The sequence below is a fragment of the Equus caballus genome, chromosome 14 (genome assembly GCF_041296265.1).
Source record: "Equus caballus isolate H_3958 breed thoroughbred chromosome 14, TB-T2T, whole genome shotgun sequence".
NCBI classification, from domain to species: domain Eukaryota; kingdom Metazoa; phylum Chordata; class Mammalia; order Perissodactyla; family Equidae; genus Equus; species Equus caballus.
The window spans coordinates 54,111,793-54,134,965 of record NC_091697.1 but is presented as its reverse complement, the minus strand read 5'-3'; the positions used below and the strand labels follow the sequence as shown (position 1 = coordinate 54,134,965).

General features: G+C 35.5%; 1 protein-coding gene across 50 annotated transcripts in view; it reads right to left on the bottom strand.

Moving 5' to 3' along the window:
• Positions 1-23,173, bottom strand: part of FAM13B (family with sequence similarity 13 member B) — a 115,438-nt gene that overhangs the window by 55,444 nt on the left and 36,821 nt on the right. For 26 of the 50 annotated variants that reach the window (XM_070234255.1, XM_070234234.1, XM_070234249.1 and 23 more), the window contains 3 exons: positions 20,117-20,294; positions 19,667-19,808; positions 12,966-13,126 (listed from right to left, as the gene is read on the bottom strand). In XM_070234255.1, coding sequence (XP_070090356.1) covers positions 12,966-13,126; positions 19,667-19,808; positions 20,117-20,294 — 481 coding nt within the window. Of the gene's footprint in view, positions 1-12,965; positions 13,127-15,702; positions 15,799-19,666; positions 19,809-20,116; positions 20,295-23,173 lie in introns of all 50 variants that reach the window. The other 24 variants (XM_070234264.1, XM_070234226.1, XM_070234236.1 and 21 more) reach the window with 1 other exon arrangement.

Sequence of the window (23,173 nt, the reverse complement as noted above, 5' to 3'; positions counted from 1 at the left end):
CAAACAACCCAGCAAATTGTACTCCCAGGTATTTACTCAAGAGAAATGAAAGCATAAGTCCATAAGAAGACTTGCACAAGCATAGCAGTTTTATTTATAATAGCTCAAAACATTAATCTACCCTAACAGGTGAATGCATAAACAAAGTGTGGAATATATCCCTACAATGGAACATACTTGGCATTTTTTCATAAAAGACATGAACAACTGATACATGCAACAACATGAATCTCAAAAACATTACGCCACACAAAAGAAGCCAGACACAAGAGTATCTACAATATGTGACTCCATTTACATGAAATTCTAAAATAGGCAAAACTAATCCATACAGTGACAGAAACAGATCAGTGGTTGCCTGGGGCCACAGACTAGGGGGGAGGGGGCAGGATTTACTGTAAAGAAGCATATGAGGTGATAAAAATAGTCTCTATCTTGACTGTGGTGGATGTTAACAGGTGTAAATATGTGTATGTTTGCATTTATAGAATAGGTGCATTTTATTGTATGAAAATTATAACTCAATAAAGTTGATCTTTAAAGGAAAAAAATCAGTAGCAGGAAAAACTAATTACAACAATAGAAGTAAGACATTGGCTACTTTTGGGGAACAGGGAGATGGTAGTATTTGAGAAGGGACAGGAGCAAATGACCCAGGTAGTGGTCATACAAGCTGAGTTCTCTTTCTGATAATTCAATGACCTTATGATTTGTGAACTTTTCTGTATGCATGTCATTCTTCAATAAAAAAAGTCATTTTTAAAAAGTGAATTTAAATTAGTTTTATGAAGATCCTCTATAAAATATGCTAACAGAAATTCTAACCAACATGAGGAATGGGATCCATCAGGTTAATATTCTCAGGCTATCTGTAGGAACACAATGAACATCATTTACCATTCACCCAGTAATCTTCAGGTCTCCCTTAGATCAAACACAACAGTAGCAAACTGCACAACTGCTTTATCAGACAACAGTAAGCCATCCTGGTTTGGTACACACAACCTCTCCTAGCTTTAAAAAAACTTTTTAACTGCCAATATTATTCTCGTTTTCATGAATGGATTATTCTTAGCTCTAAATGCTTTCATGCTGATACCCTTAAGAGAAGTACTTAAAAATATTTTCATATTTAAATGAAGTTTTTTGGGACTTTATTTTTGAAATGAGGAAGACCTGGGGGAAAAATCACATATATGTGCACAAAGAAGAGTGCAGCCATCAGTCTATTTCTAATAGTTTCAGGTGAGTTGAAAGTTAAATATTTAGTGACTTATGCAGGAAAAAACAAAAAACAAAGATAAATGAGGCTTTCCCTAAAGAGTGTTTAAATGTCAACTAAGATGATAGATCTTTTTCTGATTATTTTACTGCAATGATCTATTGTTTATATTTTTTTAATTTCGGTTATGAGTTGCTATTTAATTATTAAAGTCCAATCTTTACATGGTGTTATCTGTTATATTTTCCTCAGTAATATCTGTAATCTCTAAGCTTAGACAATTCCATACCTATGTAAAAATATTCATTTTATTTTTAATACCTAACTGTAATCCACTGACAGAATAGTACGTTGAATGGTGTGAAGAAAATTTATAAATCCAACACCCTTCTCTTCACCATTTATTTTGTGATTTCTGGTGAGTCTTTGCTCTATCTGACAGCAAATTCGCAAAAAGTTCTAATTCTCAACTACTTAGTCCATCCATCTGTTACTAAAGCTTTATATCATGTTTTAATTTTTGATTGAGCTTATATCTTCTCTGCTCTTTTCCAAATTTGCCATTGTTAGCCATCTACTTATTCTCCCAGAGGAATTTTCTCACCCTTTTTTTGTCAGATTAGACTATCAGTAAAATACTAGTAGACAAATAGACACAAAACAATTCACAAAGAATTAAATAAAAGAAAAATAATCAACCTAACTAGGAACACAAATTTAAAATAATGATTAAGATAGAACTAATATATATTTTTGCTGATCTTAATATACTAAAATGATAAAGGCATGAAACTGACACTCATATGTTGCTGGTGAGATGGTAAATTAGTACAACTCTTAGGGAAATCAACTTGGCAAAGTGTTTTAAAGAGCCCTAAAAGTATGCATGCTTTAACTCAGAAATTCCACATCTGCAATTCTATCTAGAGAGTCTATCAAACCTACTAAAATCTATCCTAAGGGCTGGCCTGGTAGCGCAGCAGTTAAGTGCGCATGTTCCGCTTTGGAGGCCCGGGGTTCACCAGTTCGGATCCCGGGTGCAGACATGGCACCACTTGGCAAGCCATGCTGTGGTAGGCGTCCCACATATAAAGTAGAGGAAGATGGGCACGGATGTTAGCTCATGGCCAGTCTTCCTCAGCAAAAAGAGGAGGATTGGCGGCAGATAATAAATAGCTCAGGGATAATCACTCTTTCTCAAAAAAAAAAAAGTCTAACCTAAATTAAAAAAAAAACTTTATACTATAAGGTGTTCTTTGAAGCATTATTTTTTTACAATATTATAAACATTTTCAAAAATACATAAAAGTTGTACATAAACACCCTCAGATCCACCATCTAGATTCTATAATTAAAATTTTACCGCATTTACAGAATTATTTTTAAGAAATATCAGCAAATAAATATACAAAATGGACTATAGTACACTCAATGGACCATTTTTCAATTATTGATGTTCATAAAGATTAAGAAATATATGAAAAAATGTTTTTATATGTGCATAAGTAAAGTATGCAACTATATATCAAAATGGCTACATTTAATAAATGTGTTTTTACAGTAATTACACACATAGGCTAGTAGAGATTAAACTAGAATTTGGGAGCTTTCTTACTACCCCTAAAACAGGATGTCATCCATGGACCACTTGTATCAGACTCTCCTGGAATGACAGTGTTTTTATTGGAGATCTGGACCCTATCCCAGACCTCAAATACCATAAAGCCAAAGTAAATAAAATAGCATGGTATTGGCACAAGAACAGACAAACAGAACAGAAACGAACCCATGCACATACACTTGATTTAGAACAAAGGGGGCACAACAGGCAAAAGACAGTCTTCCCAAAAATGAGTACTAGAACAACTTGGTATCCATACTGGAAAAGGTTACTGGGCGCCCTCTCACATATCAGAGACAAAAATCAATTCCAGGTAAATTATAGACCTAAAATGAGAGGTAAAATGACACACCTTTTAGAAGATGATATAGGAATGTATATTTTTAAAAAGATTTCTTAAGCCAGTCACAAACATCAACCACAAAGGGAAAAGAAGGATAAACTTGATTAAAATCAGAATTATTCATCAGAAGACAATATGAGAAGGAAAAGGCACAATATACAATGGCAAAAGGAAATTTGCAACACATTTTAAAAGGGCTCCTACAATTCAATAAGAAAAGAAAAATTCAATAAAAAATTAGGAAACAGACTTGAACAGTCATTTCACAAAAGAAGGAACTGGCCAATACACATATGAAAAAGGGATAGACCTTATTAAAATGACAACAAAATACTATTATACATCCTCCAGAATAGTTAATATCAAGTGATGGTAAGGAAGGGAAGCAATGGGAATACTCATACACTATTAGTGAGGATATAAATTTTAAGCATTTTGGAAAATAATTTGGCAATATTTACTGAAGTTGAAAGACAGGTTTATGTCTTCATATGTATGCATGTGTGTACCAGAAAATGTACACAAGAATGTACATGGTAATGTTATTCACAATAGCCAAAAAGTTAAAACAATCCAATTGTCCACAACAGTAAATTGGATCATTGTGGTATAATTATATAATGGAATACTTTACCAGCAATGAAATGAATAAACCACAGTGACATGCAACAACAGAAATGAATTTCACATATAATGTTTAGCAAAAGAAACTGGATCAAAAATACACATGCAGTCAGATTTAATTTTCATAAAGCGCAAAAATATGCAAGGAAGTTGATGCCATAATCAGCATAGTGGTTACCTTTAGTGCAGAGGGTAGGGATCAGAAATGTGAGACCTACCTAGGGTGCTATCAGTGTTTATTTCTAAATCTTGGTGGTGGTTACATGGATATTTGCTTCTTACTAACTTGTTTTGCTACACATTTGTTTTACGCTTATTTCTGTATGTATGTTTTCATTTCCCAATTCAAAAAAAGGCTTCAAAAAAGTAGATTCCTGGGTCCCTCCCCAAACTCTGAGGTAGGGCCCCAAGAGTCTACATTTTTAACAAGCACCAGTGATGATTTTCATCCATTCTAATAAGTTTAAGAAACACTGGCTTAGATCCATATCTAGCCTCCAAAAAGACTAAACTTTAACAAGATTTTCCAGTTATCCAAAAGACCAAAAAAGAGCAAAAGTTCTGATAGTCTTAAATTGGATGGGTAGGCAGAGGAGTTGATCTTTTTATTTCCTACCCCTTTTAAATGCTATTGGAATTAAATTACAAATATATAAAAAGTAGTGGTCAGCAAGCTACATTATTAGTATAACAGTAAAGATTCTTCAGCCCTGAAGGCTATATGCTGGGACAATCAAATAAACAGCTCCTTTCAACAAGGACCCTCTCCCCACCCTGAAAAGCCACAGTAAACAAATCAAATAAATAGATTTTGTACTTTCTGAATCAGATTGTCACCCACAAAGCTACAAAATGGACTGTACAACTTTGTTCTCTGAGCTTCTGAAGGACAAAGGACTGATTTAGTTTTCAGATTTCAAAGAATTTAATTATTCTTTGTTTTCAGACTTGAGCCAAGTTCTGTGGGTTAAAAGCATTTATGCACAAACCAGGGTTAACACACACCTATGACTGTAAAAGATTTATCAGTACAGTTATACATCTTCAGCCACAGCAAAACAGCATAAATATCATAAGGATGTGGGTTCTGGTTAATAAAGACACAAGAAAAATAACTGCGGATACATTTAAGGTCAAATTATTTAGGGACTATAGACAGACGCCATAAAGACTACCTAAAAATGCTAAGTGTTTTCACTAAACTCCAAGATCAGGAAGAGCAGACTGAAAGGACAAACATGAATCACAAGGTACATATTTTAAAGTCTTCAGTCAAGTGTAACACTAAAAACTGTAGTCATTCTCTGACCTTTTTTTTTTTTTTAAAAAGATTTTTTTTTTCCTCTTTCTCCCCAAAGCCCCTCGGTACATAGTTGCATATTGTTCGTTGTGGGTCCTCCTAGTTGTGGCATGTGGGACGCCGCCTCAGCATGGCCTGATAAGCAGTGCCATGTCCACGCCCAGGATTCAAACCAACAAAACACTGGGCCGCCTGTAGCGGAGCGCGCGAACTTAACCACTCGGCCACGGGGCCAGCCCCATTCTCTGACCTTTGCTCTCTTCTGCTTTTAACTCTATTTTCAAATCTGTCTACAATCACATAATCTTCTTGAGAACATATAATCACTCCTACAGCCATTTATTCCAATTATTAATTTTTTGTAATTCAAACACAATCATCATAGGGATCAACTATTATTTTAATTTCCCAATTGTAAATATTTAATGTTACAAACAATAGTTCAATAAAAGTACTGCAGCTCTGCTTCAGTTAAATCTGATAAGGATCACTTTACCTGTGCAATAGAGCCTTGGAAGCCATTCTGAATACCATGGCTTCTCCCAACAAAACATCAAGTAAAGACACTTCAAATACCACAAAGGATGGTGATGGACTTATAAAAGCTTCTGAGCAACTATCAGAGCTTCAGTCTAAACAGAAGCAGGCTGCTACCTGAGGTAACTACTGAGAAGGAGGGACTCTATCAATAGTCCACAAATTTCTCCCCAAGTATTCTGCAACTTTGTGGAAGGTAGGCAAAAGGGGACAAAATTCTGTATCTGGCTAGAACTCCTATAAAAATATTTAAGCCTAACTCAATGTAAAGCAGAAAAACCAATCTGTCTGTTTCCATTAGTCATACTACTCTAATCAAGGATATAAATTACAACAAACAAGAAATTACTAAAACAGATGCACAACAGGTAGAGTAAAATTGTTTATTATTCATTTTCAGAAAAGCATTAATTGTTAATTTTTCAAATCCAAAATTAGGATGATTTCCAGATAATTTATGCCAGAACCATGCCAAAATTACCAGTGAAAAACCGTGGTAAAAAAATAAATATATAAAACAAAACAGAAACAAAAATCACATATCCCTTTCAAGCCAAAAACAAAAACCCTTTTTCATTTTCCCCATCACCCTTGGGAGTACCCTATACCTACGACAAGAGTAAACTGAAAGATTCCTCACTATAGAAAGTGAGTAAGTTATAATAACCATAAGTCTTAAAAATATCAAATGCATTATTTATAGGGCAAAGGGAGGGAGGGAGAGAACCTGTCAATATCTATTATGCTCTAGTACTTTAAAAAATGTTTTACTTTAATATAACTTTCTTATGACCCAAAGCATAAATTCTACCTTTTCCCACCCAACGTTTCTGATACTCCCACCAAAGTACATGAAAATGTGGTGAACTGATAAAATCTGTCGACTGAAATATTTTGCAAACTACCTGACTTAATGGCTGAAAGAAAAAGTAAAAGTTACTACTACATTTCTCACGCCCCTGTAGTCAACTGAAGGCACATTTCCTCAAAAATAAGGCATCCACAGAATGAAGTGGAGACCAATCTCAAAACCATACACTGAGAGCTCTTCCTTAATCACTATACCCTCTTTCCTGCATCACACCTAAAATTGAACCATCAGAAACCAATGAACGAATTCACAAAAATGAACCTCTAGCATCAACAGCCCCTAAAGAGAATAGTGAATTTCTCATTCTTTCTAAATTCCAAGTTTTAACAAGGTATTAAAAGCACAACTTTATTTTTTTTCTAAAGACTGGCACCTGAGCTAATATCTGTTGCCAATCTTTTTTTTTCTTCTTCTCCCTGAATATAATTGTATATTCTAGTTGTAGATCGTCCTGGCTCTGCTAAGTGGGATGCCACCTCAGCAAGGCCCGATGAGTGGTGCTAGGTCGGGGCCCAGAATCCGAACTGGTGAAACCCAGGGCCATGGAAGCAGAGCGCGCAAACTTAACCACTCGGCCATGGGGCCGGCCCAAAAGTACAATTTTAAATGAACTTTGTAATAATGCCAATTAACTGTTTTGATTTTTGGCTCTGTAAGCATGAGTATAAATTAAAGGTTACCTAAACCTCAAGCCAAAATAAACCTTTCTGATACAGCCTAAGAAAAAGATTATGAAGCACAGAAAAAAGAAAGTTAAGAACTCTTCAGAACTCATCTACCTCCTTTAAATTTTTTAAAGGTAAAGATTCCCCTAAAATTTGCATATTTAAACAACAAAGCCAAATGACAGATAAATACGTGGATATAAAGCAATAATTTTTCACCTACAGACACAGGCACTTTAAAAACAATCTTGAGGGGGCCAGCCCCATGGCAGAATGGTTAAGTTCACACACTTGGCTTCGGCAGCCCAGGGTTTCCCCAGTTCAAATCCTGGGCGTGGACATGGCCCAAAAATACACAACTATGTACTGGGGGGCTTTGGGGAGAAAAAGGAAAAATAAAATCTTAAAAAAAAAAATTAAAAAAAAAAAAAACAATCTTGAGACTTCCAAGGACTTCATGGATAAGACTGAGCCTAAGAAGCAACCAAAACTGCTTTTTGTGCACCCTAGGGTACCCATCTCCTAAACCCCACCATCTTTTCCACTCTGAACTCAAATCTTAACAAAATATGGCTAACTGCAAACAACATATAGAAATAACAGATGCACAAATACACCAATCAATACAATTCATACCAAATATTCAAACCACTGGTTCTCAAAAGGCAGTCTGTCAACCAAAAGATCAAAACTATTTTTATAATATTTGCCTTTTTCACTGTGGTGATATTTGCATGATGACGCAAAATCAATGGTAGAAAAAACTGCTTGGAGTCTTAGCATAAGTCCAGGCAAGTGGTACCAAACTGTACCACGGCCATCGCATTCTTCAGCAGCACCCACTTGCGATTTTTTTAAAACGGGGCTGGTCCTTGATGAAGCAGTAAAAATTATTAATTTTACCTCAGCCCTTGAATATATTTTTTAATATTTGGTGCAGCAAATGGGAAGTACACATAAAGTATTTCTGCTGCATAGCTTACTAAAATGCTTCTCTTGTTTGAGTTGAGAGTTGAACTTTTATCATGAAACACCATTTTTACTGGACAGATAGACTGACAAACTACAGTTATTCCAACTTGAATTATCTGGCCAACATTTTCCCCAAAATAAGCAAGACTTACTTCAAGAAAGACAACTGACTACTGATAAAATCTGAGTTTTCAAGCAAAAATTGGAATTCTGGAAAACCTATATCCTCCACCATATGCTCAATAGCATCCCAGTACTTAAGGATTTTTTTTTTTTTTAAAGATTTTATTTTTTCCTCTTTCTCCCCAAAGCCCCCCAGTACATAGTTGCATATTCTTCGTTGTGGGTCCTTCCAGTTGTGGCATGTGGGACACTGCCTCAGCATGGTTTGATGAGCAGTGCCATGTCCGCGCCCAGGATTCGAACCAACGAAACACTGGGCTGCCTGCAGCAGAGCGCACGAACTTAACCACTCAGCCACGGGGCCAGCCCCCTTAAGGATGTTTTTGATACAATTAGTGGTGATATTAAAGACCATGAGCTAAAAAGTATCATCATTTGGAAGATCTGAATAACTCGGAGAAGCAGTATTTTCCAAATGACCAATGTTACATGGGTAAAAGATTCTCTTAAAGTGCAAGAAAGACCAACAGATCAGAGTAGAAAAAATTCACAGATACGGTTTCAGGTTCCACATTACAAATAACCTTTAAGAAACTACCACTTATCAAATTTTGGTGTATTGTCAAAGAAGAGTATCTATAATTATCTGAAAAGGCTATAAAAATTCTCCTCCTTTTTCCAATTACATACTGGTGCGATGCAAGATTTTCTTCACATACTTCAACCAACATATGGCAACAAACTAAATGCAGAAGAAAATGTAAGAATCCAGCTGTCATCTATTAAACCAGATAAAGAGGTTTATAAAAATGTAAAATAATGCCACTAAAAAATTTCTCACTAAAAATTTTGGAGATTTGGAAAATAGTTAATTTTGATTAAAAATTTTACATTAACATGCAATAGGCTTATTGCTACTTTAAAAAATAAATTTCTCAGTTTTAATTCCTAATAAAGAAAATACCAATAGCTATAACACACAGAAACAAAAGCTATTTGGGATTCTTAGCAATTTTTAAGTGTGTATCGGGGTCATAAGACCAAAAAGTTTGAGAACCACTGACTTAAAACTAATAAAGGAGGAATAATTTATCAATTAAAAAACTGTTCTGTGGGCCAGCCTGGTGGCATAGCAGTTAAGTTCACATGTGCCACTTTGGCGACCCAGGGTTTGCTGGTTTAGATCCTGGGCACGGACCTACACACCACTCATCAAATCATGCTGTGGCGGCATCCCACATAGAAGAACTAGAAGGACTTACAACTAGGATATGCAACTATGTACCGGGGCTTTGGGGAGGGGAAAAAAACAAAACAACTGTTCCGTCATAAATAGTTGTATTTCAGCTACAAATATAAGTGTCTTCCAAAGTATAAGTCAATAAAGAAACACTCCCAGTGGTTTACATATGCTGTTTCAATTTATAATATGGTAAATGCCAATAGGTATAATCAAAATTAACAAAGGTTTTGGAGTCCTCGCTAATTTTTAACAGTACAGTCATCTGTCGTTTAATGATGGGGATATGTTCTGAGATATACATCATTAGGCAATTTCGTCATGGTACGAACATCACAGAGTGTACTTAAACAAATCTAGATGGTATAGACTACTGCATACCTAGGCTATATGGTACCACTTATGGGACCACTGTCATATATGTGGTCCATCATTGACTGAAATGACATTATACAGCACATGACTGTATAATGTTTGAAACCAGAAGTTTGAAAACTGTCACTAAATGTTTATTTCCCTTAGGTTTCTAATATATCTTCCTACAGCTACTTCTGAAGAGAAATACAAAGTAGGCTACCTAAATTTCCAGTAAATGTTTGCAAACTACCTCAGAGAAAAACTCAAAAAGATGAAACATTAAGTTACCAAAAGTTTAATCTCCAGTTTCATGCAATACAGTCTCCACTAATTCCCTAAAACCTATCTGAGAGCTCCCTATTCACTAGGCTCTGTGCATTCTAGGGATAGTTCTCTCCTACTTTTCTTTTGTCCAAGATAGGTAATCAAAGAATGTATTTTTTACCTTTATGCAACCAGCCAAAACTAAAATAAAAAGTTAATATATAAATATTAACTGAAATGTATAAATATTATCAGTAAATCCAGAAGACTACTATGGCAGACACATTGATTTTTCCTGCCTGATTTTCCTACCCCTTTCTTTTGGTAACAGCCCCATTTTCCTTTGGCAAACTAGCTCCTTTCTCTATCCAATGGTCTTGGGAGACATATAAATTACAATGACTAGCTCCACCATGACCAGAGGGATGGACACTTGACCAGTTTAGGCCAGACCCTCTCCTCTGCCACCCCACAGGAATCTGATCTTGAATAGAATGACAGACGGAAGGAGATAGTTGGAACTCTCATAGCAATAGTCACATGCTAAAGAGATTCCTCCATGACCCTTTGTTACTAAATTCTCCAGAGATGCCCATGTTCTTATCTCTGGTTTTCCTTTTGACTCTGATCTATCCAGCATTCTTCTAATAAATTGCCTTTTTTCTTTCCTTTAACCAAGGTCTGTTTCTATGACTTCCAATTAAGGAATCCCAACTACCACCAAATCTCCAACAAATCCATCTAAAAATGACTGTGTTGAAGAGACGGAGAATTCTCTACAAAAACTAGATGAATGACCAAAGAGAAGTAATGTGCATTTGAAACAATATTTAATCTTGCTGGAAATTAAACAAATAAAAAAACTTAACAAATTTACCCCTCTAAATCAGCACTATCCAAAACAAATTTTTGCAATAATAGAAATGTTCTATATCTGCACTGTCCAATATAGCAGCCACTAATCACATATGACTACTGAGCACTTGAAATGTGGCTAGTACAATTGTGAAAGTGATTTTTAAATTTTATTTAATTTTAATTGGTTTACGTTTAAATAGCCATATGTGGCTAGTGGCCACCTTACTGGAGAGCATAACTCTAACACCCCATTTAAATCTATTGTTTTCAGGTCCTCAAGAAAATATTGCTAATGGCAATGTAAATTTGGCCAAGTCTCTACTTAAGCAGTTTGGAAATACTTATCAAAAGCCATAGAAAAGTTCACTCTTTGAGCCTAATAAATGTATCAAAATAATTCAAAAGAAGGAAAAAAGGGCCTAAGAACAATGGTTGCTTAGCAGCAGTATAGTATTGACAAGCTAAATGAAATAACTCAAAACGTTCAAAAAAGAGAATGACAGCAAACATAAAATTAAGATATAGTTAAAATCTCAAGAATCTACTTGTGAGGTCATCAAAAAATAAATCAGAAGGTCATGGAAACACAGAAAAGCACAAATTAAATGTTAAATCAAGGGCAAAAGAGTAAACAAACATGTTAATACACCACAATTACAAACATGTCTGAAGAAACAATATATAAGATAAAGATCTAGAGGCTCATTGAGAAATGTAATTATTTCATTTAGCAATATAAATTTTAAATTTCTTTAACATTTTTCCAAATAACATTGGATAGTTCCTCCTTTAGATATTACTAGTTATTTTTAAATGATATTTTGCTTTCTGACTCTTAAATGCGCTTTTTAACCACCATTCCATTGAACACAAATTTAACGAAAAATATCTAGTGGCCTAAATATATAGCTGTCCCCCTAATTAGAAAGGGTTAGTAAACCATGGAGCTTTACAGAGAACTAGCAGAGAATTTAGCAAACCTAGAGCTACGTATGGGGAGTTCTTGAATTCTCTAAAGCTTCCTAAACAGTGTGTCCAATGGTCCCAGCTATGTGCTGGATAGTGCCTCCAGCCTATGACATTTACCAACTTTACCCAGTATGTCATATAAATATTATCACTTTATACATGAAAAAGATTGGAAAGTACTATCTTAATGGATCACAGAGTTCTCTTCTTACAACCTAGTTCAACCTAGTTCTTCTAGCCTAGAAGCTAGAAATACAAGTCAATTCAACCACTGTCTTTCTCTAGCAATTCTATTTCCAAAGGTTCTGAAATTTTACTCAACCCAACTAATATGCTAATAATACAAAAACAAACTTTGCTGTTGTTAGTGCCGTCCAGTTGATTCCAACTCCTAGTGACCCTGTGTACAGCAGAAGTGAACCCTACCCAGTCTTACTGTGCCAGCCTCTCACCTTCCAGTGCTCTATCAGACAATGTTCCACTATTCATAGGGTCTTCATGGCTAATTTTTTTGGAAGTTAAGTGGCCAGATCCTCCTTCCTAGCCTGTCTTAGTTTTGAAGCTCCACTGAAGCCTGTCCACCATGGGTGACCCTCTTGGTATCGGAAATACCAGCAGCATAGCTTTCAGCATCACAGCAACATGCAGCTGCCACAGTATGACAACCGACAGATGGGGGTGGTCTGGGTCCCTGACCAGGAAACAAATCCATGTGCGGTGGTAAGAGTGCCAAATCTTAACCACTAGACCACCAGGGCTGGCTAAATAAACTTTAAGAAGAAATATATGTAAGAGGTTATACTTTTAAAGAAAGGTATAAATGCTAATAACTGAAAATTCCTTAGCAAGGTTGCTTCTTTAAAATTTTCTTGTTGCTCTTTTTCATACACAAACCAATCTTTCACATACTGTTAACAATTTGCCTGATTTAGTGCTTGAGTAAATCTACATCTAGAGTGAAAGACTCAAAAGCTAAGGTTCTTTCAAACGAAATACTACCTTGTTGATGCTGTAACACTATTTGGCTCCAGGATGTTTTCAGTCATCCTTAATTGTACCACCTCTGGTATGTCATTTGATTTTTCTGCACCCTCTTCTGGAAGTTCTTCTATATGTTCCAATTTTTCATCTTCCTCTTCTTCCTCAGAAAGTTCATTAACCTATATAAATAAAAGAAAATTGAGACTTAAAATAGAATGAAACTGTTATTTGACATAATCTAAGATATACTATTCTAAGAAAATTTTAAACACAAACAACTCATTTTTTACTTCATTTCCTAGGACTAATTTCTCTCATGGAGTAACTGCCAACTTTTCCATATCAGAATAAAATTACAAACTAGACAAACGTAACATTTTAAAGCAAAAGTAATGATTACATTAGTACATTGCTAGGAATATGAGTAAGACTGCGAACTATGAAAAAGCCTGCACACTACAGTTAGTTAATGTTAAGAAAGCTTCATTTCCTAACCAACCAGTTTTGTAAATCTAATAGCTACAAAGACTTCTAATTGATCTCTCCAATTTCCAGGTGCATTAAACAAATGATTTTAATATAAAGTAAATGTGAAAAAAGAAGGGCACAGAAATTTTGCCTTAAGGTGTTAACATGTTTTAGAAAATGTCAGCTAACTTCTAAATGATTCAGATTGAATTTCTCATGACGAGATTGGACCTTACAACAAGGGGGAACTCGCTGTTTTGACCATTAAGCACAACTCAAGGTTATAATTCTCTTTCTGGCAGGGGCTATAAAACATCTTCCATTATCAAACTGGCTACATAAGTAAATAATCACTCTAATAAAAAGACACTGAAATATTAAAGAAGGAAAACCAACAAAATATTTTCGAGTGAGAAATATTTTTTAAGCTATTCCAAAGAAGAAACTAGCCGTAAACGGTCTTGACATCTTTTGTAAATTAATACTGGTCATTAAAAACATTAAGCAGTAAAAGTATACTTTTGTCCATTCTAGCCAAATGCACTCCAAATACCTAGAATAAATTTACCACTACATGTAACAGTGGTGTCTTTCCTGATGGGCAGGAAAATATAGTTGCTAGAATACTCAGAAAGTAAAAGTTCAAGCAGAAGAAAGGTAATTACACTGATATTCTACCCCACTCTTAATCAACACATACAAATTGCCTGCTCTTTCAAGTATAATACAGTAAGTACTTAAAAACCAGAATTGGAGACAGAAAGACCTATGTTCACATCCTTACTGTGTCCTTAACTATCTCTGATAACTTACTTAACTTCTCCATGCCTATGTCTTAAATGGAGATGCTATCCTACCTGCCTCAAACAACATATGTAAACTCTTCAATAGTGTTTATATATAATAAGCAATATGTAACAGCAATCATTGGAACTGGAATTGTTATCTTGTTTCTATATAGCATAGATTCTAGTTTCTACATGTAATATCACTTTTTATAAGAAATCAAGAGAGTATCTCTCATCCAAACTACCTAAAGCAGGAGCTTTCAACTTCTGGTGTATCAAGGTCACTAGTTACATAGGTCACTAAAAACTCATTATTAATAATAGTTAATGACCTCAATTTGTGAACCATTTACTTTATATATAAAGCATATGCAGCAGATTCTGTTGAATTTATTGTACCATAAATCCAGTCCCTCGTCTATCTCCTAGCATGTTTAATAGTGATGAAAAAGACTGAAAATCATTGGCCTAAGTGGCTATTAATTGAGAGGTAAGATCTGTACACAAAGGTGAAAATTTCAAATGATAGATCAGTTTTTAAACTGGATCAAATGCAAAATTACCCTCTTTCCCCATCTACATATTTAATAAATTAAAGTCAAGAATCTACTTAATGAATATCTGTCTACCTGGTAACCCACGCAAGAAAAAAAGCTGGCAAGAAAATACTGTTTTCAGAAGTATAAAATGGGAATTAATGTGGCTGATTAACAAAGGCTTTGGTACAACAATAGACTATTAAAAAAAAAACTTAAAAGGTGGCAATTTAAACTGACAAGAGATGAATATTTATTCGGTCCACAAATTTTGGTACAGAGGTACTACTATTTTAACACATTATATCATACTTTTAAAATTATTCCAAACCTACAGTCAATAGCTCTTAGGAACAACAAAAGCTTTATACTCAATTATATTGAATATATTATATTCAACTCAATAAGCTTCATGAAACTTGACATTCTCCAGTATTTTCACCACTAATGATCAACTAAGATATGCCATGAACAATAGCCTATCGATTTTTCTTCTCCCCACTTCCAACTCCTAGGCCTCCCAATATAACTTCCTGTAGTAAGAATGGACTAAATTAGTTTGGGTAAGAGTAAACATCAAAAACTTAGATAGGGGCCGGCCCAGTGGCACAGTGGTTAAGTGCGCACATTCCACTTTGGCGGCCTGGGGTTCACCGGTTTGGATCCCGGGTGCGGACATGGCACCGTTTGGCAAGCCATGCTGTCGTAGGCGTCCCACATATAAAGTAGAGGAAGATGGGCACGGATGTTAGCTCAGAGCTAACCTTCCTCAAAAAAAAAAAAAAAACTTAAAGAAATATGTTCTCTCTCTCATCCCACACTTATTTTCAAAAGTTCTTCTTGATCCTCTCCTTGTCAACTTGACCTGCTTATCAACACTAATCCATTCATAAGTATTTCTGAACCTGCCTACATATGCAGCCGCCTCGACTCCACTTATGGAAAACCTTCATCCATACTTACATCTCTTCTTTCTTTGACTGCTGTAATTCCCTTCTCTAGCGCCTCGTGAAATGCCTGCTCTCCAGACTCCAGCTTGTGGAGAACGCTGCTACCTGCCTTCTCAAACGTATAAAGAAACATAATTACCACCTATATCTTCAAACCACTCTACTGGATTCGCATTCATTTAAGGATCCCATACAAAGAACCTGTCCACTGACTCTGGGTCATTTCTCAAACACTCCCTATTCATCATCTCCAGTCATCTCTCTCATACTATTAATAAAAATATCTACTACCTTGAAAAAGTTCTAACAACCAAACACTCGCATTAATGAGGTGAAACTCCAAAAGGAGAGAGTGCTAGATAAACTTTGCTTCCTTCAAATATCAAAATCAAGAGAAAAATCAAAGCACTGCCAGAATGGGCCAGGTCTGCCCACAACTTTAAATATGTAGATAAGAAATTCGCAGCATTTAAGTTATGCCAACCAAAGTGTGCTGAGTTTGAGGAGATTTTACTTTCACCTAATACCTTTGAATTCGGCCTCACAAAGTCAAATTGAACTTATCAAATCTCCTTTAAAGAAAACAAACTTTCAGAAATCTGTTCTTCTATTACCTGTAACCCACTTATAATTCAGAAATCTAATAAAAATAGATAAGAAAATAGATCTTGGAACTAGCAATATGGGCCAAGATAATTAAATATACATCACTCTTTCAGGACTCAGTGCACCACCCTGTTTATTGAGCATATTCTGTTCAACATGCTAATATCCTCTTTTCTATTGGCAGGCAAATCTGCAGAATTCAACATTATCTTCTGGTGTTAACCACCATTCTTTTTTTTAAAGATTTTTTTTATTTTTTTCCTTTTTCTCCCCAAAGCTCCCCCATACATAGTTGTATATTCTTTGTTATGGGTCCTTCTAGTTGTGGCATGTGGGATGCCGCCTCAGCATGGCTTGATGAGCAATGCCATGTCTGTGCCCAGGATTCGAACCAACGAAACACTGGGCCGCCTGCAGCGGAGCACGTGAACTTAACCACTCGGCCACGGGGTCAGCCCCCATTAACCACCATTCTGTTTAACGTGAAGCACAACACATTTTAAGTGTATCTTTCTAGTGCTTAAAAAAATACAAAAATACAGGGGCCAGACCCATGGCCAAGTGGTTAAGTTCACACGCTCCGCTTCGATGGCCCAGGGTTTCGCTGGTTCGAATCCTGGGCGCAGACATGGCACCGCTCATCAGGCCACGTTGAGGCATCATCCCACATGCCACAACTAGAAGGATCCACAACTAAAAAGTACACAGCTATGTACTGGGGGGATTTGGGGAGAAAAAGCAGAAAGAAAAAACTCAAAAATACAAATGCAGTATGTGTGAGAAATGGATATATTTCAGCGTATACAAGGAAGCTGCATGATAATAGAAATATCAGAGAATTGCACTACAATATAAAACATAATCAGGTTATACCCTGCACACGTTAGAGGACTCAAGATTTAAACATTAGGTCAAATTGACATCATCAGTTTCTTACAAGTCAAATCATCGCAGAAATGTAGAAAATTAATTAATAACACAAATATATGTATATTATTTCATTTTGAGGAGCCATTAATTTTATTTTAAAAAATAAATTACTAAACTAAAACATAATTTAAAGAAAAGATAGGTGGCATACAGAATTCCTCAAAGATGGGGATTTCTCATGGACATAAAAAGACATTAAAGGTTTAAGGAATACCTGTCTACTTGTCCTCTTTTTGCCATTTTCCTTTAAGCAAGAATAATTTTGAAGCAATCTGTCAGTTCTTTATTTTAACCAAGTTTTTAAGTCAGGAACTGTATGTGATAGTTGGAAACATTAAAAAAATATGCCAAAAGTTCCATGGATCATTGATTCAGGCTACAAATTCTACCCACTTGATTTACTTTACAAATATATATATGCATACTGATTTCACCCTCACTTTATACATTACAAGCTGCAATCTGGCATCTGCTACTGTTTCCTTAAAGCTTCTGATACTTGAAAAAGAAAGAGAGAGCGGAGAGGAAGACAGGAAGGAAAGGAGGGAAGAAGGGAAAGAGGGAGGGAAAACCAGACAAAGATAAAAATGCTTACATGAAGAAAACATGAAAAACAAAGGAAAAGTACGAACCCCAGATATTAAAAAGACTTATCCACAAAAGTTCACAACAGTAAAGAAATTTTTAAATAAAAGCTAGGCAACCCAGAAAATAAAACTCCTAATTCACATAACCAGAGCCAAGACCTTTAAGAACTAATGAAAATCTGTATGATAAACTACCTTTCAAGAGACATTGCTTTATAATCTAAGAGCAAACGAAGGGAAGCAACCCAAATGTTCATTAATAAGTAGTAGTGCAGGGGCCGGCCCCGTGGGGCAGCGGTTAAGTGCGCACGTTCCCCTTCGGTAGCAGGGGGTTCGCCAGTGCAGATCTCGGGTGCGGACATGGCACCGCTTGGCAAGCCATGCTGTGGCAGGCGTCCCACATATACAGTAGAGGAAGATGGGCACGGATGTTAGCTCAGGGCCAGTCTTCCTCAGCAAAAAGAGGAGGACTGGCAGCAGATGTTAGCTCAGGGCTAATCTTCCTCAAAAAAAAATAAAAATAAATAGTGTGACCATATAATTTTTCACTTAAACCTGGATATATTTAGAGTGAAAAGGGGAACCACTAATAATTACATCAGAAAGCAGATATAAACCAGCACTATTCTGAGAAAACTGGGATGTACTATCACCTTTTCAAGCAGGGACTGGTACCAAAAATCAAATAAATTATGTTACAACCATACAATAGGGAACTATACAGATGTAAAAACAAAAGGATACGTTCTCTATATTCCAATAAGAAAAGATCTCCAAGATACACTGTTAACTAATTTTTTTAAAAAGTGCAGAACAATGTGTACGGTATTCTACTTTTCTGTCAAAAAACTGCAAGGAAATATTTACTCATGTTTACATAAAGAAACTGAAAAAACAATGGAGGGGAGGGAGAGGGTATGGGCAAGAGTAAGACATTTTATTGTATATTTTACCTTTTTTTTAACCAGGTGAACTATTATTCATTAAAAAAAAGTAGCTGCCCCATCTCACAACCAAAATATAAATAACTTCATAGGTGTTAACCTACTACAACTTTCTTGACAAATCATTTCACTTAAGTGCAAAAGAAAACCTCCACAAAGACCTAAATCACAAATTCTAAAGCTGAGAAGTCTAGATTAATGTGGCTTTACACCGAATTAATTACTCAGCATCAATATTCTCTTTATGAAGATAAAGCAGAAAGTAACTAGGATCCTTGTACAATCTCAATCATCGAGGCATGGCAGTAACAATAAAATATAATGTCGCCTAAAATGGATTTTAATATTCAAGAGCTATGAGAGGTAAGAAATCATCCACAACCTAAACTTACTCTCCTGATGCTTCCCACTAACGACAATGATTGCACTGCTGTACCAACTTGCTACTTTAATCACAAAAAACTTCTTACTTTTAAAAGTATGTATGTGTAAATTTGGTATTGAATAATTCCCTCTACCTTCTAATTCTCAACCTTTGCCTACATTCCTCTATGCCGGCAGTTTCTTTGCAAAAACAAAAAAAACACACTACTCTTACAAAATAATGCTTACGTTAACAAGAAAAACACAAAAAGCCCCCCCACAAAATCTCTTCCATATACTCTGGTTTTAATACCTATTCCGTATTACATAAATTGAGGAACGAGAAGTTGTTCAGAAAAAATATCACACTCATATACTACATGGATGTACCACCTACAACTACACAAAATAACCAAGAGAACTACTTCCACAAAAGTAGTTCTAAGTTTGAGTTCTAAAATTCCACCTAAGTTTGTGACAAGCCCTTAAGAGCATATTCTTTAAAAAAACATTCTCCCTCCAAGTAGAATATTTAAAATAGTCTCACCTGTTCAGTAATTGAACTCAAATCATTAGATGAGAAATCTTCCTCTTCATTCTCAAAAAACTCATAGTAATTTTCCAGAAGTCCAGCCATTATCCTGCTCACTATTTCTTGCTCTTTCAGATCCTCCACATCTGTGTAAATGCTAAGAATAAAGTCCAAATTGAATTTTGAGTTCTTAAATCAACCACAGGTAAAGTTAGGAGACAACCAATGAGTCACTTTATAAACCTCAGCAATTTATGTCATCATTTTGTGCCTCACTTTTCCCATCCGTAACGCTTACCTAATTTGTACCCTGTTCACAGAAATGCTGGGAGGATTAATCACATCTACTATAAAAAAAATAATGGTTCATTCAAGCAACCTACGATCCTTGGGAGATAGTATATTCATTCTACTTCACAAATTCATTTTTTTTTTAATTAAACAAAAATTTGTGAAAAAACTTACTGAAAGACATCTGGACCAAAGACAGCAGCCAAAGAATTTGCAGACCAAAGTTCTTCATGATGTGATGCTACATTGGCTAAAAACCTACACAGAAACTTTAACAAACTGTAATTAACAGGTGGAAGCTGTTGCAAGAGGAACCTCAACTTTCTTCCAAATTCATCTTCGTTATTATAATCTATAAAACATAATGACAGGTTTTTTTTAATGATGTAAAAGCAAAGCTCAGATATTTTGCCAGGTTCACATTACTCCACCCACATCATCTTTTTACTATAACAATTCAAAACCTCTTCACTTCCTCTACTAGAGTCCAAATGCCTTAGGGCTTTGCATTTCACTTATTAAGTGAAAGAGAAGAGATAGAGAGAAGGAACTCAACCCCTCAATTGCTGGAGGATGTTTTCTTCATCTGTTACTCACTGGCCCCAATTCTCTCTCTAATTTATTCTTTTAAATTCTCATCATACTGTCTGTTGCATGACTGTACCTGTGTTTCCAAATTATTGCCGACTATAAGAAGTCAAACGCACTGGCCAATGTCACTCAACACCAACTACTAGTGAGAAAAGAAGAGAAGCAACTTAACTGGCTAATAGTATCAGTGATACTTTTCCACTTGAATGATCGGTAAAACAAGAAAGGAACAGAGTGTGAGTGACTTTCTTCTTCCCCTGACATGCTGAAAAGAGAAATTAACTTCAGCAATATCAGTAGAACTAAATAAAAAAGAATTCCACTTCTCACTTGTTTTTCTTCTCTAAGCTGACGGTGGTTTCTGTTTACCAAGTGAATTTTCAACTAGCAGAAGCTAGGCCCTGTATTTATCATGCCAATGAGTTTTCATTAAGAGAAACCAGGCTTGTATCAACCCCAATGATGAGTGAGGGCCCCACTTAGGAGAGGTAATTTCTCAGAGGTGCTGTTAAAATGAAGTAATGGTGAAAATCAAGCCAATTATATTTCATTTTATATTTTTCTTCAGGTTCTTAAAATTAATTTAAAAACTAACTCTTGGTTAAAAAATTCTTGGTAAAAGGTTATCATCATGACATCAGCCATCTCTGCAAAATAACACAAGTCTAAGAAGTTTATCAGGAAAGGACATACAGTCATGCACCACATTATGATGTTTCAGTCAAGAAGGGACCACATATACTGTGGTGGTCTCATTAGATTAGTACCATATAACCTGGGTGTGTAGTAAACTATACCATCTAGGTTTGTGTACATACACTCTATGATGCTCACACGACGAAATCACTTAAGGAGATGCATTTCTGAGAACGATGGACACATGATTATAGTCACATGAGAATTACTTACAATTTAAAATGCAACCAACAACAATTTTTCTATATTTTGTAATATTACCAACTGTCATTCAAATGCAGCAGGTACTTTGATTTTATAATTGGACAGACCAGTCCCTGGATTAATGTTTTTTAAACTATCATGCCTATAATTGGTGGAAATTTTTAACAACCTGAGCATTTAGCAGAAAAAACAATATGCAGCTGAACTCAAAAAATATATGCAAGCAGAGCCAGCCCCATGGTGTAGTGGTTAAGCTCAGCGTACTCCCTTTTGGCAGTCCGGATTTGCAGATTAGGATCCCCGGGCACGGACCTACACCGCTCATCAGCCATGCTGTGGTAGCAACCCACAAATAAAGTGGAGGAAGACTGGCACAGATGTTAGCTCAGGGCTACTCTTCCTCAGCAAAACAAACAAATATATATATATGCAAGCAATTAATACTATCAATATGATGACTACAGCAACACTGACAAATCCTATATAACATCTTCTCTAGCTTTGTAGCACTTATCATCTAAAATGCCTATATATTTATTTTATCATCTATGTCTCCTCTATCTCCCCTTATGCCCTTTAGAATTTTAGCTCTACGATGGCAGAGATTTTTATCCAGTTTTGTTCACTGTTGCATTCCCAGAATCTAGAACAGTGCCTAGCATATAGCAGGTATTCAATAAATATTACTTGAATAAGCTGAATGAATACATAATAACCAAAAAAAGATAGTAGACAACTAAAACACTGACTTGATAGGGCAGTAAGATTCTGGGCAACAGTGTTTTTACTTGAAATACTGTCCATGTTGTTCTACTTTTGTTTGTGTGCATTTCTACTACACAAAAATATTTATAGACACCAGGTTTCTTCTAAAGTCTTCAAATAAGGTAGAGAGGCATTTCAAAAAATATATATATATTACATACGTGCTTAAATTTCCTTTTGAAACTACTTTCTGGTTAAATCATATCCATGAAAAATACATGTACAGTCACATGTTGCTTAATGACGAGAGCACACATTCTGAGAAATGTGTCATTAGCCAATTTCATTATTGTATGAATGTCACAGAGTGTACTTACACAAATCTGGATAGTATAGCTTACTACACATCTAGGCTCTAATACTAATCTTTTGGGACCACTCTCATATATGCAGTCCAACACTGACAAAAACATCGTTACGTGGTACATGACTATATATATCAAAGAAGTTTCCCCTGACTAGCAATTCTTTCAAGCATCATAACATTTTTTGTAAATATTAAAACAAATTTACAAAACTGGGAACTGTTTTCTACTAAAACAATGTATAATTGGAGAAAGCATCACAGTCTAAACCGGTGGCTGACATTTGACAACGAATGGAATGGTTGTCATAACTCGGGGGAAAGTGGTGCCAGTGGCATCTAGTATGTAGAGGCAGGGATCCTGATAAATATCCTACAATTCACAGGACAGCCCCCTATAATAAAAAATTATCCAGACCAAAATATCAACAGTGCCAAGGTTGTGTAATCCTGGTCTAAATAAAGATCTAACTACACCAGAAATGCCACATTACAGTGTCCTGCTACCACAGAAAAAGAAAACCACTTTTTTAAAAGCACTAACTCAAATGCAACTGCAAAAATGCTCCCTCCATGATCTTAAAAGCAATAATCTTCTCATGTACTTATGAATGTCAATTAAAATATTAATATAATATTTATCTACAATAAATCTTTGTTCAGAGAAAAGA